The sequence below is a fragment of the Panthera onca genome, chromosome A1 (genome assembly GCF_046562875.1).
Source record: "Panthera onca isolate mPanOnc1 chromosome A1, mPanOnc1 haplotype 2, whole genome shotgun sequence".
NCBI lineage: Eukaryota > Metazoa > Chordata > Mammalia > Carnivora > Felidae > Panthera > Panthera onca.
Window position 1 is genome coordinate 221,080,610 of NC_138339.1, and position 15,827 is coordinate 221,096,436.

Below are 15,827 nucleotides of genomic sequence, written 5' to 3' on the forward strand. Positions count from 1 at the left end.
GAGACAGAGCATGAATGGGGGAGGGGCAGAGAGAGAGGGAGACACAGAATCTGAAACAGGCTCCAGGCTCTGAGCTGTCAGCCCAGAGCCCGACGCGGGGCTCGAACTCACGGACCGTGAGATCGTGACCTGAGCTGAAGTCGGACGCTTAACCGACTGAGCCACCCAGGTGCCCCTGTTCTAAGTTCATTTCATATGAGACTGAAGGAGGCTCTGTGCTGACAGCTGGGGAGCCCGTTTAGGATTCTCTCTCTCCCTCGATCTCTGACCCTCCCTTGCTTGTGCACACTGTTTGTCTCTCAAAAAAAAAAAAAAATTGTATTAATGAGACTGAAGCATAGAGAATTTCAGTAGTGTGTCCAAGATCACACCAGAATCTAGAACGTAGCACAACCAGGATTCCAACCGGACAGTCTGGGTCCAGACTCCACACATGTAACCCTTTTTCTGTAAGGATGGGACACCTCTCCTAGTGGCTTCTCCTCAGTTTCTTCTTTTAGTCACTTCTGGGGGGCTGGAAACTTCTGCTACTATCTCCTGACCTTTTTGTGGTCGGTTGATTGGCTCCTGTGTTCAAATGGGTGGCTTCTAGTTCCCCACCCTCCATTTCACACTCCAACCCCACCGCAGACTCCCCACCAAGTCAGAAGGGCTGGGGGACTGAAGGTGGGGCATTCTGGGGGGTGAGGCACTGAGACCTGCAATCAGCTAAGAGTGAGGTTGGGTTTTGAGCCTGTGAGCACGTGTGCCCTTATATACACATGGAATGACCCTGCCCTTGTCAGTGAGTTCTGGGCCATTCGGTCATCCTAGGGAGGCTTGGAAGGACTGAATACACTAGTTCACTTTTTTTTTTTTTTTTTGTGGGAAAATGGACTTAAAATTTACCATCCTAATCACTTTTAAGGGCACAGTTCAGTGGTATTAAGCACGTTCACATTCTGCCATCTACCGCCATCCATTGCCAGAACTTTTTCATCTTCTAAAACTGAAACTCTGTCCCCGTTAAACATGAACTCTCCTCCCCGCCCCCAGCCCCTGGCACCCATCACTGTCCTTTCTGTTCTCTGTGACTTTGACTATTCTAGGTTCCTCCTATTAGTAGAAATCATACAGTATGTGTCCTTTTATGACTGATTTATCGCACTTAGCATGATGTCTTCAAGCCTTATCTATGTTGTAGCATGTATGAGAATTTTCTTCCTCCGTTTTTAAATTTTTTTTAACTTAAAAAAATGTTTATTTATTTTGAGAGAGAGAGAGAGCCCAGGAGGGGCAGAGAGAGAGAGAGAGAGAGAGAGAGAGAGAAAATCCCAGGCAGGCTCCATACTGAGTGTGGAGCCTGACGAGGGGCTGAGTCTCATAACCATGAGATCATGACCTGAGCCAAGATCAAGAGTCGGACGCTTAACTGACTGAGCCACCCCAGGTGCCCCGAATTTTCTTCCTTCTTAAGGCTGAATCGTATTCCATAAGAAATTCACCACACTTTGCTTATCCACTCATCTGCTGAGGGACACTTGGCTTGCTTGCGTCTCTTAACTATCGTGAAGAATGCTGCTGCACACTGGTGTATACGGTACATTGGTCTTTTTAAGACCCGGCTTTCGGTTCTTCTGGGTGTACAGCCAGAAGTGGAATTGTTGGATCACGTGACAATTCCATTTTTTATTTTCTTTGAGGAAACTTCAGACAGAGTTCCGTAACGACGGCACCATTTTACATTCCCACCACCGAGGCACAAGGGTTCCGATTTCTCCACATCCTCACCCACGCTTGTTATTTTCTGGTTTCTGTTGTTATGGTTTTGGGTGGCCGTCTGAATGGGTGTGAGATACAATCTCCTTGTGTTGCGTTGTTACTTTTTGTTCTGAGTCTTAAAATCCTTTTTATAGTTTCGGTGATATCTGGGTGCTGCCTCCATCTTGCATTCATGCCTTAGGATAGTTAATTACACACACACACACACACACACGTTTACACACATGCAGTATTGAAGGGATGGTTTGCTGCTGACAGATGAGGTCCTGTGGATATGCATAATTTAGAACCAGCTCAACTTCTTTTCTGTCACCAGTTTTTTAAAAAAAAAAATTAATGTTTATTTATATTTGAGAGAGTGAGATTGAAACAGAGCATGAACAGGAAAGCAACAGAGAGAGAGGGAGACACAATCCAAAGCACCAGCTCAGAGCCCGACATGGGGCTCGAACCCATGAACTGTGAGATCGTGACCTGAGCCTAAGTCAGACGCTTAACTGACTGAGCCACCCAGGCGTCCCTCATCCATTTTAATATATTTTTTAATGTTTTTATTTATTTTTGAGAAAGAGAGAGCACAAGCAGGGGAGGGGCAGAGGGAGAGGGAGACACAGAATCAGAAGCAGGCTCCAGGCTCTGAGCTGTCAGCGCAGAGCCCCATGCGGGGCTCGAACTCACAAACTGAGAAATCATGACCTGAGCTGGGGTTGGCCGTTAACCGACTGAACCACCCAGGTGTCCCTCCCCTCAGCAGTTTTAATCCATTGTTGGGGACCATTGAGTTTCCCTCAGGTGAGTCACATGGCCTTTATCCAAAAGGCTCAGCAACTAATTTCTTTGGGAGTTTTGGTTCAGTTGGGCTCATTTCACCCGGTACACAAGGGGGAAAATGACAACTGCTTTCCCCAGCTGAGCTCTCAGTTGTTCATTTGGCAAAATAAAATATCACATTACTGGTTTTTCTATTTTGATTCACAGAAATGACAGACCATATCAGTAACAGAGAATGCGCCTATTTAAGTGAATCTTATGCTTATTGGTCATTTTTGAAGGCAGATCTCTTTGCGTTGATAAGGGAAAGAAGTTCATGATGTAGCAAGTGGAAAAAAGCAGGCTGCAGAATAATATGAATAATTTGACATAATTTATGCTTGAATATACATAGACATGTTCTGAAAGGATACTAAAAAATTAGCACCGGCTACCTTTTGGAGGATCGGGCCTGGGTGTTGGGGTAAGGTGTGAAATCGTTCACATTTTACTTTATACCCTCTGACACTAGAATTTTTAGCCATAAGCATGTATCACATTTTAGGAAAATAAAAGGGCTTTATACTATTGATTTTTCTCCTGCCTCCAGCTGTGGACAAACAGCTCTGTCCTCGGTCAGGTTCTCTGGAGGCAGAGCCTGGGGGTGGAGCTTCATGGAAAGGGACGTGTTGAAGGAGTGGTCTTGGGAAAACGAAATTGCAAGTAAGGAAAGAGGAAGAAGATGGGAAAGGATGTGGCTTCTGATGAAGCCTGGCCTGAATCCGCGGAAAGCTCTGGACTGTGAATGACACTACAGAGCTTGACCTGCCCTGAACCAAGGGAGCTGGGCTTTTACTCCCTCTTTCCCGACTCAGTCCTTAGCTATGAGTAACTGCATATGTTGGCGGGTGGGGACGGGGGTAAGTCTGGGTGCGTCCTGGCAAGCTGGCTGTACTAACCCAGAGTGGGTTTCCGGGAAAGGCTGCAGATGTGAGCCATCAGCCACAGCACCTGCTGCAACTGGGGTGCCCCCGTGGGGCTGGCACAGGGAGTCCCAGCGGGATCTGGGCCACACCTGCTTCCGCCAGTGAACTGGGAACTGAACAGACACTGGCTTCTTTGTAAACAAACTTACAAGCTGTAAATCAATTTGTGAACGCCTTTTGGGGGGGGGGGCGGCTATGAAAAAGTACAGGCTACAGGACATTTTAAAGCTGAAATATTCAAATAAAGAAATAAAGAGTAAAAAAAAAAAATGGAAGAATCCAGTGAGACTGCAAGATTTTTGCAATTGTGGGGAAAATCATCAGACGATTGGAAGGGCTCAGAGCTGCTGACCAGGGCCAGAGCTGTCCAGGAAGTGAGTGTTCTAACCTGGGTGTTGATGGTGAGGAGCAGCTTTTTTTTTTTTTTTTTTTTTAATATGTATTTATTTTTGAGAGAGAGAGAGAGACAGAGACAGAGACAGAGTGTGAGCAGGGGAGGGGCAGAGAGAGAGGGAGACATATACTCCAAAGCAGGCTCTAGGCTCTGAGCTGTCAGCACAGAGCCGGACGCGGGGCTCGAACTCACGAACTGCAAGATCATGACCCGAGCTGGAGTCAAATGTTTAACCGACTGAGCCACCAAGGCGCCACCCTACCCCCCCCTTTTTTTTTTCTTCACGGACAATGTATATCTCATGATTGATTGATCTGCCTTCTGCTTTGGTTGTTGAGAAAATTCAAATCTAGATTTGAATCCAGGACTAAGTAATCTGGGGAAGATAGGCAAATAAAGGCAGAGATTGATCTTGGAGGGTGATTGGAAGGCCCCAAATTTCATCAGCTGCCTTGACATATTTAGCCTCCCAGAGGCCTAACCACGAGTTCCCCTGCTCTTACCAGATATGCCCCCCACGAGGCAGGAAAGGCTCCCACCTGCTCGTTCCCCCGGACGACTGGCTGCACCCCACCCGCTCCTCAGCGTAACGCGTTTCACCTCCCTGCCAGCTCCAGATGTCATTCAAACAAGCCCATCGCATCCTCCTGCCAGAACCAGAGCTTACCCCCCACCCCACCTTATTTCTACAGAGCATGACCCCTGAGATCCCTGGTTGCTCAGTCTGTTTCTCCGTGCAGCCTCCACGCGGCCCTGCATAGCATGCTGCCTCCTCCCTGCCGGGCTGTGAATGTATGTGACCAGTGAAGCACCGTCACTCTCATCTGTCCAGCAACCAACTGTTGTGTGCTCAGCCATCTCCCAGCATTTAGGGCAAGGGACCCCTCTCTCACCAATGGGGTGAATAGGAGGCAGTCATAACAGAGAGACATTCTCAGTCACGAGATTTCGGTGCCCTTATTAGAACTTGCCATATTTGCAAACCCTTACTACCTCACCTGGGGTGGGACCAGCATAAAGTGTGAGTTGTCTTTTCTTTGCCTTTGAAACTTTACCTCCATACAATGCAGTAAGAAAGTTTAAAAGCTAACTGATCTAACAAAGAGAGTGTTCTAGAGAAAACAACAGAAGATGCATTTGAGAAACACCCACCTGCTATTTCACTTCTGCGGGCGATAGCAAGAGGCTGTCTCCTAAGATGCCAAGATAAGTTGGCAGCTATCGTACCAGGCTGACCTAAAAAGTGAACTATTGAAATTCGACCTCTGTAAACGAGAGATTTGCTTTCTTCTTAGTTCCATACTCATGAAAAGGGAAATTGCCACCAGAATCAATAAGGATTTTTATGAGTTCATTGTTCTAGAATCCACCATGAACTCATTTGTCCACCTGAGGATTATGAGGCAAAATTTGCCTTGAACAGGCCCCTGACGGTCGTTGGCTCCTGTGTATGGTCTGTACCCATGGTAATCGCACTGGAGGAAAGAACAAGAGAAGCGTCCCAAGGCCTGGAGGATGATCTCCCCCAGGGTATTCAGGGAAGGCACTGAGGAACAATTGTTCCAAGTTTATGTCATCAGCAATGAAAAACGCCCACAAGGAAATGAAGCACAAGATTCATTTATACAAAAGTGCAAGTTTTTGACCGCTTTGCCTCTTCTCGTGCTAAGACAGAGAAGCATCAGAGTGCCCTCATGCTCGCAACTGCAATGGAGCAGTTCTGGGTCAGTCTGTGACTCCTGCGTGGCCTGAGTGCACAGGTGTGGTCCCCTGACCCACAGAATCAGAATTTCTGGGGGCCATGCTTCTGCATTTTAAACAAACCCTTGGGTGGTTCTGATGGTTCACTGAGGTCTGTGAGCCACGGGTGTGGTTGGCTCCCGTGAAATGGTCCCATTTTTTTTTTTTTTTTTTTTAGCACTCTCAAGTTCAGATGTTATCATGTTAATTTCCCCAGAAAACCATTCCTGCAAAGAAGGGATGGCTGACTTCTGGGTCCCTCTTGGCGAGGTGCTTTCATTGTGCCGGTGTCTGCAGTCCGCTTAGCATCAGTGCGGGGTGCACCCCGAGGCTCTGGGTAATAACTCTGAACTTCGCACGCTCGTCTTCCACCAAAAAGCCCAGATGAGGGAAATGATCCTAACCGGGAATCACATAAAGGACATGCAGCTGATCACTTCCTAGACCCTCTGAAAGTTCTCTCTGGGTTAAGCCAGACCTTGAGAGAACCGTAGTCATGGACAATTTGCCTTGGCCCAGAACCTTTCTGAAAGGTGCCTCGTCATAACCACTTCACCATCCGTTGAAGGAGGCCCTAATAAATTATCATTCAAAGGCTGCTAGTGTCTTTGTATAGTATGCTGAAGATGTCACCCACTGAATCACGCCGTGTTCCCACTACGAATGGATGCATGTAATATGGTCTTTCAGACTTAACCCATGTTTCTCCTGAGGGGGCGTATTTTTTGACTCCACAGAAAATGGGCAGTTTGTAGCTGATTTTCCTTTCCTCTTTGGTGGCAAGGAAACTCAAAGCCAAAAATGTAGTCCAGGTTTTAGTAATTATCAAGGGCCTACAACCAATACTCTCCCTTTGCAAAGGGGGGTAGGGCACATATGAAAGCCGTCACATTTCTTCACCACTCCCTCAAGGGTGAGACTCTAGTGTGTTGGTGTAGGGGGCAAAAGACGTTGAAAACTGCTTTCTAACCATCTTAGTTTTTCCTGTAGTTCTATTTTTTTAATGTTTATTTTTAAGAGAGAGAGAGAGAGCAAGCGGGGGCTGGGGGGAGGGGCAGAGAGAAAAGGGGACAGAGAATCTGAAGTGGGCTCTGTGCTGACAGCAGAGAGCCTGATGCAGGGCTCAAACTCATGAACTGTGAAATTATGACCCAAGCTGAAGTTGGAAGCTTAACTGGCTGAGCCATCCAGGCGCCCCTCCTATCGTTTGATTTTTGACTATATATTTTTTCTTTAATTTTATTGTCTCAAATAACAGCATTTAAAAATTTTTTTCATGTTTATTTTTGAGAGAGATGAGATAGAGTGCAAGTGGGGGAGGGGCGAGAGAAAGAGGGAGACACAGAATCCGAAACAGGCTCCAGGCTCTGAGCTGTCAGCACAGAGCCCGACGTGGGGCTCGAACTCACAAACTGTGAGATCATAACCTGAGCTGAAGTCAGATGTTTAACCGACTGAGCCACTCAGGCGCCCCTCAAATACAGCATTTAAAGACCCTCCAAATTCATTGTGAAACAAGATATAAATATAGGGAATGGAAGGAAAGGAGGAAATAAATTCTTCTACCAAGCTATTTCTGGGAACGGGGATAAGTTGCCACTTTCTCAAGCATATTTGGTAAGTCATCGTGTATACCAACACAGCGATTTCTGTGAAACTCCGGGGATAGTCATGCCTATCAGAAACTGGGAATCGCCAGCATCTGGGACCTGGCTACAGGGGTACCCAAAGCACTAGCCAATATCTGCAGTCTAACAGCAAGTTTATGATTTTTAAAGAGATTTTTTTTTTGCAAGCTCTTTCCACCTTTGCCCAGGCCCCAGCAACAACATCTCAGAAGCATGTGTGTGGCAGGACTGTGGGTGCACGGGCTTAGGTCCTCAGTGCCCGCAGATGAAGAGGAGTCAGTGACAAGGAGCCCTTGTCGTGGCCTGTCCATGGCCAGACTCCTCCTGTGAGTCACTCACAAGGGCACAATGCATCACTACGAGGTGAGGACTGTGCTGAGATGTGAGTGGGAGAACCTCCATTTGCCAGGTCCCCAGAACCCCAAGGTCACCCCCGGTGGGACTGTATGGGTCCCCTCACACCTCCTTGTTGAGTGTCAGATCCTCAGGGTCATTCCCAACACAACGCACAGCCGTGATGGGAGCTAGCGGGAGAGAACAAATCTGTTTGCCATCCTAGGCTGTGGCATGCCTGAGCCGGCGGTGTGGTCCCTGTGCACTTGGGGAGCCTGCCTCTGCAGAGGGCTGCCAGGCCATTCTCCTCCGCGAGTACAGAGTCTGGCTTCGCCTAACTGTGTAGGCTTGGTTTACTTTTTTGGACACTCTTTTCAAGCCCTGCTCAGGAGTTTGTGTCAGAGATGCTGAGTGAAGTGATGGTTGACGTGTGGCCTGGATTGAGCTTACAAATGGGCTCTGCTGGCTTTGTTCATTTGTGTCCAAACAGTAGCTAAGCGACTGGGAGTGACTGGTGAGTCATCACCTAAGGCAGGCAGGGTGGAAGGGGGTGCCCATGGAACACCTTGCCTGCTCTAGTGTCGGAGCCCCCGGCATGGAGAAGGTGATGTGGGGCACAATGAGAGTGACTTCGGGCATCCCAGATGATGGCAGGAACTTCAAGTCGTACGCCCTCTAATCTGGCAAGGCTCGGGCGAAGATGAAAACAGCAAAGTCCCAGAGGGGTAGGGGCAAAGTTAAGGGCTTTCTGCCCTTGGCCCAGCAGAGGGCGCTTCCAGCACCTTCTTCCGACCTGGGAGGAACCTGGACCAAATGTAACAGCAGGTGACAGATGCCCAAACTCACCGTGAACTCCTAGGTCCTTTTCTCTGGAAGCAGGGAGAGGAGGCCACACGGATGGCCACTTTGGGGTTGGTCTTCTTACAGAGCACCCTCCCCCCACCCCCTGCCTCAAAAGCAAGCAGTAGCTAGGCACCAGGTAACATACAGAGGCTGTGCACGTGCTGCGACAGAAGCACAACTACGAAGGGGCCACTGTCCCCCTGGGTGGGCGCTGCCCCTAGAAACACACACGACAGAGTCTTCACCCAAGATTCTAAAGCATCGGTGCTCCCCCCCTGACGGCACCGCATGGCCTGGTACCCCAGCTCTCAGGAACTTCACCCCTAACGACAGCAGCGGGAGGGATGTTAGTGTTTAGTCTTCGGTGTCATCCTGAACTTCCAGATAAATGGATTTGCAAAAGCCTGCCCAGCCCTAACCTGAAATCAAGTAGATTTGCTATTGTAGAGTATTTAAACTCAGAGACCAAAAAAAACCCAACCAAACAAACAAAAAAAAAAACCCAAAAAAACCCCCAAAACACCTGCATTAACGACACCACGTGCAACCTGGCCAAAACCTACATGGAACTGGTTTGTGCCAGGAGCACATTACAGAGATGTACACAGATGGCCAGGGAAAGAAGCAGACTCAGGCCAAGCAAAGAATTTGCAGTAGGACTACCCCAAGGCACACAGGGAGGGCACGCTACCCTCCGTGACGCCAGGCTCACGGGCCAGACCGGAGCTCCAAGGGCACTGACTTCCGTGACTTTGGCAGCCTTTATAGCTGCCCTTGGGATGCCCTTACCGGTCCAATCAAACCCGTCTGATTTGGGGCTGGGAAAGAGAGCTCTTTCCCAAGAGACACCTGGAATCATTAAACAGAGCACCTTTCTCCTGTTCATAACAAAGCCACCCAAGTGAAGCTAAGATATGTCTTGTTGGGAAGATATCCCTTTCCACAACTTCAGGTTGCCCGCGGCTGGATGACAACACAGCAGTAGCAACAGTAACAGCAGCAAAACTTGCTCTTGTGACGGTCATTGGAACTGCCTGTAGCTGGAAAGAGCCTCCCAGTCTTTGCCTCCCTTGCCTCATCCCCTCACATAAAAAGATGCTCTGCAAACTCATGAGTACAAAAGCCCCACTCTGGAAAGAACCACAGGGCTTCCCCCAGGCCCAGGGAGGCAAGCGCTCCTTTAGTCCGCCTAGAATAAACACGCAGTGCATTTTGGTGGTTTCTTCACTGCCTGGAGGGACGTCTTACTGCTTTACAGTGTGCCCTCCTCTTGCCATTGTACATGAGTGTGCAGAGTGTGCGTGGGTGCGTGTTTGCATATACGTGCGCGTGTGTGCATGTGAGTGTGTGGGAGTTGCGCATGCGCGAATGTGTGCCTGTGTGTGCCGGAGGGGGTGATTCTCAGTCTCCATCGACAACGAATCTCCACCTGGACCACACGTAGACACGCCCACTGCACAGGATGAGCAGGACCAGCATGGTGTGGCTGAGCACGAGGACTCCCTACGGCACGGGGGTACAGGGTTTTGTCACAGTAATCTTGAGGCTGCTGGAAAGGGGGAATGAAATCAGGCAGGTAAACGGAAAGGGCCCTGTAATTCCCCAAAAGGAACCAGAGGAAAAGGAAGAGGCTGAGGCTGAGGTGGATATAATACTTGCACACGGTCTGCCTCCAGGGATATGCATCATCGTCCTGGTTGGTCGTCAATCACCACAGCCTTGGCCACAGGCCACCTCATCCTGGTAGAGTCATGCAGCAGGAGAGACACCTGGGTTGTGGTTGGCAGGCGGTGGGGGGGGAGGGGAATGGGGGGGTCAGAGGGCAAGGCAGCAAAGCAGGTGGAGGAGAGGGAATAGAAGCTAGGAGAGAAACAGTGAGAGAGGGAGATTTAATACACAAAGTGCCCACACTAGAGTTGGAAATGCCGCCAAGGAGTGAAATTTAATTTTGAAGAATTAGAACTGGCAAGAATGAAGGCATCAATCCTTAGCATCCTTCGTGGCATTTTCTATTTTGATGTGTGAGCTGCTTTGGACAAGGGATTAGCTGACTGGAATATACGTCCACACCCAGAGTGTCGCTGCTGCTCTGGTTTGTTTCATCATCCTTGAGGTCATCCCTGGCCTTCCTGGCTCCAGTGACCTGCTCCCCGTCCTCCCATGACTGCAAACCTGCATATGGTCATCATCTGAAAGTGTCCTCCTCCCTCCCCCTACTGAATGTCTGTTATGGAAGCAACTTGGTCTGTGGCATCTTGTCAACGGCAGCCTGAGCTAAGACAGATACTAAGTGCTTTTATGTTTAGGCGGGTTGTCTTATTTAAAACAACCCCATGGAAGCGTACATTACTTTCCTCACTTTAGAAACAAAGGAGCTGAGGACCAGGACGTTTAAGAATTTCGGCCAAGGTCATGTGTACAAAAAGTGGAAGATCCAGGCACCGGGTCTGTCTTCAGCCAAAGCTGGCTTCCTTTCCACTAAGCCATTCTGTCTCTCGGCCTCTTTCGGTAGCTTCCCTCTTTGGTGACCCTCACAAATGTGGCCCAGGCCCTGACCTCACCCACCTATAGGCTGATGGCGCCCTAGTCTGCGGCTCCCTTCCGGAACTTTCCTCCAGACCTCAGACACGTGTGAGGCTCCCCCGAGTGCCCTCAGGCCCTCGGCTCAGTATGTTGAAGACATAACTCGTTACCTTCCATATGCCTCTCATTTGGGTGACACTGTCCAAGCTAGAAACCCGGGCGCCTCCCTGCTCCTCATCTGCTGTAACCAATCAACAGCTACCATGCTGGTTGTACCTCTAGTGACTCTTTCCCCACGAGACAGAAGAGACAGGGTCCAGCTGTGTTTGGTTCACCTGCCCTCTTGCTCACGACTTTGCGCAGTCACAACACGTGGCTCGTGCCTCAGGGGTGCCTTTGCCCTGCCCTGTGGTCCTCCTGTCTTCTCACCCCCGGCTCACTGTGTCTGGCAAGCCACTGTGCTATGCAGTTATGCCTGGAAGCCAGGCGTACAGACTTTCCTTCGACTGTCCCCGCACCCTTCCACCACACGACTTTATAACACGAGTACCTGGTCCTGATTAGAGGGCTGCACAACAGGCCCCCTGCCTCGTAAAGGGCGGACCCCAGCAGACTTTCCTGCTGCCTCCAGGCCACGTCACAGGCCTGGTAGGTTCTGGATGCCGTGGGGGCCTTTCCTCCCGATTTTTTCTTCCTTGTATTCAAAACTCCCTTCTGATACAAGTACCTGCCTCGAAGGGGTATCGTGAGGACTAGGTTCAAAATGGGGCAAAGCCCTTAGCACCTCACCTGGCACATAGTGAGCACTCACTGGGTGGTAGAAATGATCACTGAGCAGTGGGTTATTGGGGATGAGGTGGGGCATTAGGTAGGTTAATGGCCACTAAATCAGTGTTTCTGAAACTTTCTTTTTAACACGGTCCTCAGTAACAAATACCTTTTACATCACAACCTAGTAATTGGGGGACCGTGTATCCTTGTTGGCTCAGAGTCCTGGTTTACGGGGTTTTCCTGGCATGATTATTAAAGCCCCTGTGTACTCTCAAAAGTGTCCCGATTTGGATTAAATTATATGGCCCATATGCCCAAACACACGTGTATGTGTTTATCACACCATGCTTACTGGGCACTCTAGTATTTTCTATTCTATTTTTTTTAATGTTTATTTACAGAGGGAGAGCATGCGAGCATGGGTTGGGGAGGGGCACAGAGAGGGAGAGAGAGAATCCCAAGCAGGCTTTGCGCTGTCAGCGCAGAGTCCGACGTGGGGCTCGGTCCCACGAACCGTGAGACCGTGACCTAAGCCGAAATCAAGAGTCAGATGCTGAACCGACTGAGCCACCCAGGAGTCCCTCTATTCCATTTTGTTTAATGGTCACAACCTACTCAATTCACTTCATGATCTTCCAGTGGGTCATGACTCAGTTCTTTTTGGTGACCCTGGGAAATGTCCACTCACTGATGCTCTGCTTTCTCGTCAACAAGATGCAATACCGTGGTGCTATTGCTGCATTTTAGAAAGGATGCTGGGCACTGTGGTGCAGTGTTCCGAGAGGGTTAAAGACAGAGCATTGGTATCACCGGCAAACTTCTCCATCTAGGGATTCTATAAATCTGTTTGCTGTTGCTCTCTAACAGTTACGGACTCACTGTGTATTACCTCGCTATGATGAGCACAAAAATTTAATTTGGCTGCAAACAGTTCTAGATTGCCAGGAAAAAAAAAAATCAGTGCTGTTTATCAGGGCCCTAGTTTGTTCATTAAAATAAATTACCTTTGGGTTCTGGGCCGGATTTCATAAAGGAAAAGTTTGCCGTTGTTAAGAGGAACAGACCCCATGGACGGTAACATCTCCACAGGAAAGTTTCACTTCATGGCCTGATGATGAGGTAGCCAAGTGAGGGAGGGCTGAGCAGAGGTAATTACTGCTGAAAACGTTGCCCTTGTTTTGAACATCTCTATGGCGCTCGGTCCATTAGGGCTTTTCCCCTCATACCACGGGGCCACAGGGGATAAGAAGCCCCACTGAGCAGAGAGCCTCTGGGTTTACTTGGAGCCAAACAGAGTCCCAGCTGATCCCGTGGGGATGTTGTCACGGGGGGGACGCGTGTTATTGCACATTCCAGAACACTGCCCCTGCACTGCTGTTAGGAGTTGAGGGCATTTAATGGTGACGTAACCTCAGACACAAAAGGTTCAGACCTGCTTCCCATGACTTGAGCTGGTGACTGCTGATTACATAGAACAGCAAGACACTCCTTTGATGTCCTAACCAATATCCTGACCGATGCCACTGGCCAGCATCTTCAGAAGGCCCCAAGCACCACAAAGACGCTGGCAAAGAAACCAGACAGTGGGTCCAAATGAAATTTTATATATGGCACTCCTGATGGTTTTCTTCTGTGCTTCATCTCTATGCAACCATTTTGGAAAAACGGATGCTTGTGTTTTCTAGCTTTTGATACAGGAAGCTTTGAGGGCGGCTTGGACGGTTGGGAAGGGTCACTGATGAATGGATGTGGACCTAAGATACCTTATATCTGAGGTGCTTTGGACAGGTGGGACATTTCTGTGGGCCAGGGATTTTGACACCTGTAGACTCTCCAGGACCCTTGATGTTTTTTTCTTCTGTCACTTTCCCTGTTAAAACAGATGTCAGTACAACCCAGGAGCAGATCGGCTCCCTACACTGACATGAACTTGAGAGTCACAGAGAAGCCCCTCCTCCCCTGAAACATCAGAGTTTAACGTCTGATTGATGACTGCAGCTAGTGGTCTCTGTGCCGGTCGGTTGAGCGCTAGGAGAGACACAGACATAAGAGCTGCTAAAACCAAATACATTTGAACCGGATGCAAACTCCACTGCCCTCCACAGGAACCTTTCTAAAAAGAAGCAGAGAGAGGCCAAGATAACGCCGGCTCAATTCAAAGGTAGAATTAATTGGCAGTCAGCCACTCCTCTGCTTCAACTGTTGTCAGACCAAAGCCACAAATTAGCACATGCTCTCAGGGCGGCAGGAGGGAGGCTACTGCAACGATGCCCAGCTCTGGGCGAATGCTCCTCATCAGGAAAAACCCACGTCTCTGCAAGCAGACTTCAGGATCCACCTTGCCCCACTGCTTCCATAACCCTGTGCTTAGGGAGGGGAGTTGTTCTGGCTCCTCCGAAGGATGTGTGTCACGTGCCTGTAAGTTAAATTTCTGCAAAAAGTAAACAGTGGATACATAGACTTCACCTTTAAGGCTCCAATGATCCCACCCACTAGCAAATAGAGAGGGATGAGGGTCTGTATGGGGCAGTCCTCCAAAAACTTCATCCCTACAGAAGGGAGAGAATGAAAAAGGATGAAGAGAAGTGCATTCAAAAGCATAAAGCCAGCTGGGAAGATGCAGTAGACTTCTGCAGAGGCCCAAATGCTCCTCATGGAAACTGTAACCCAATCCCCTGCTTGTGGAGCACGCCCAGTCTCACTGGCCACCTGATCTTCAGGATGCTCAGGGGACTAAGTGGCTGTCCCCCAGACGTCAGGTAGAGCAGAGACCAAATATCACTTTGGGTATTAACCGACTGTACCCTTTCTTAGTGGCAATTTTAATTCCCATAGCAATGCCTTCTCTACTTTTCTCCAGCCTCTGTCTTCTAGGCCTATTATTGAACGAGTGGTGGTATGGTATATTATTTAAAATATACGAAAGGGGGTGCCTGAGTGGCTCAATCGGTTAAGCGTCCGACTTCGGCTCAGGTCACGATCTCGCTGTTTGTGGGTTTGAGCCCCACCTCGGGCTCTGTGCTGACAGCTCAGAGCCTGGAGTCTGCTTCAGATTCTGTGTCTCCCTCTCTCTCTGCCCCTCCCCTGCTCACGCTCTGTCTCTCTCTCTCTCTCAAAAATAAACATTTTTAAATTTTTTGAAAAAAAACCTAATATATGTATACATACATATATATGTATATATATGTGTGTGTGTGTGTGTATACATATATATATACATATATACATATACATATATATATATAAGAAATGCCCATTGCCCTCAGTGAGCAATCTGGCTCAAATGACCAGGCTTTGGATGTGTCCTAGCACACATCTTGGCTGTGCACAGACATTGCTCAGTGAATGTCCCTCACACTTCCCAGCCCCCTGGTGGGTAGCCAATGCTGTGTGACTACTTCTAACCAATGGGCTGTGGGACAGTTTGGGGCCAAAGCATTTAAAAACTGGCACGTGGCCCTTTGTTTTGTTCCCCTGCTTTGACCACCTGGAATCCATGAGTTGAGATAGTCAGTGAGCAAGAATGAAGTCATTTGGAGTGTTAAGTCATCACATTACCCTGGGGGAGTCTTCTGGAACCCTAGAGAGGCTCCTGACTTACAATGGAACGTTCATGAGCAAGAAATAAACCTTCATAGTGTTGAGCTGCCTCATAGTGCTGAGATTCCGGGGTTAATTTGTTACCACAACATAGTAAAGTTACCCTGACCAGTACGTTTGTCAATAGAGCCCAAGAAACGGGATGCTCACTGTAAAATCAAAGTCTTCTGTTAAAATGACATTTAAAGTTTTAGCTTCGATTTGATTTTTATTTCCCATGAATGCATTAGAGGCATGGGTCCTTAGAGGAAATAAGCCATTTCCCCATGATGGTACCATATTCCACTGAAATTAATAAAAATTCCTGGGTATACAGAGACCCACAAATTCAGGACCCCAGAGCAAAATCAAATACACACATTGCTGCAATTGTCAACCTATGGAGGCTTGCCTTCCTAGATAGCTCTGATGTTCAGCTGAATCCACTACTAGATGACATACTTTCCAAGTCTCGATACAACCTTTTCACACAAGGACCTTTAAATGCTTGGGGCCAAA

At 48.6% G+C, this 15,827-nt stretch overlaps 1 protein-coding gene across 1 annotated transcript; it reads right to left on the reverse strand.

The window, feature by feature from the left end:
- Nucleotides 1–9,836: 9,836 nt before the first annotated feature.
- TMEM272 (transmembrane protein 272) lies at nucleotides 9,837–14,276 on the reverse strand. Its single transcript, XM_060637257.2, is given in 4 exon segments — nucleotides 9,837–9,938; nucleotides 9,940–10,131; nucleotides 10,133–10,204; nucleotides 14,196–14,276. Coding segments are annotated over 4 exon segments (447 nt in total).
- Nucleotides 14,277–15,827: the final 1,551 nt, after the last annotated feature.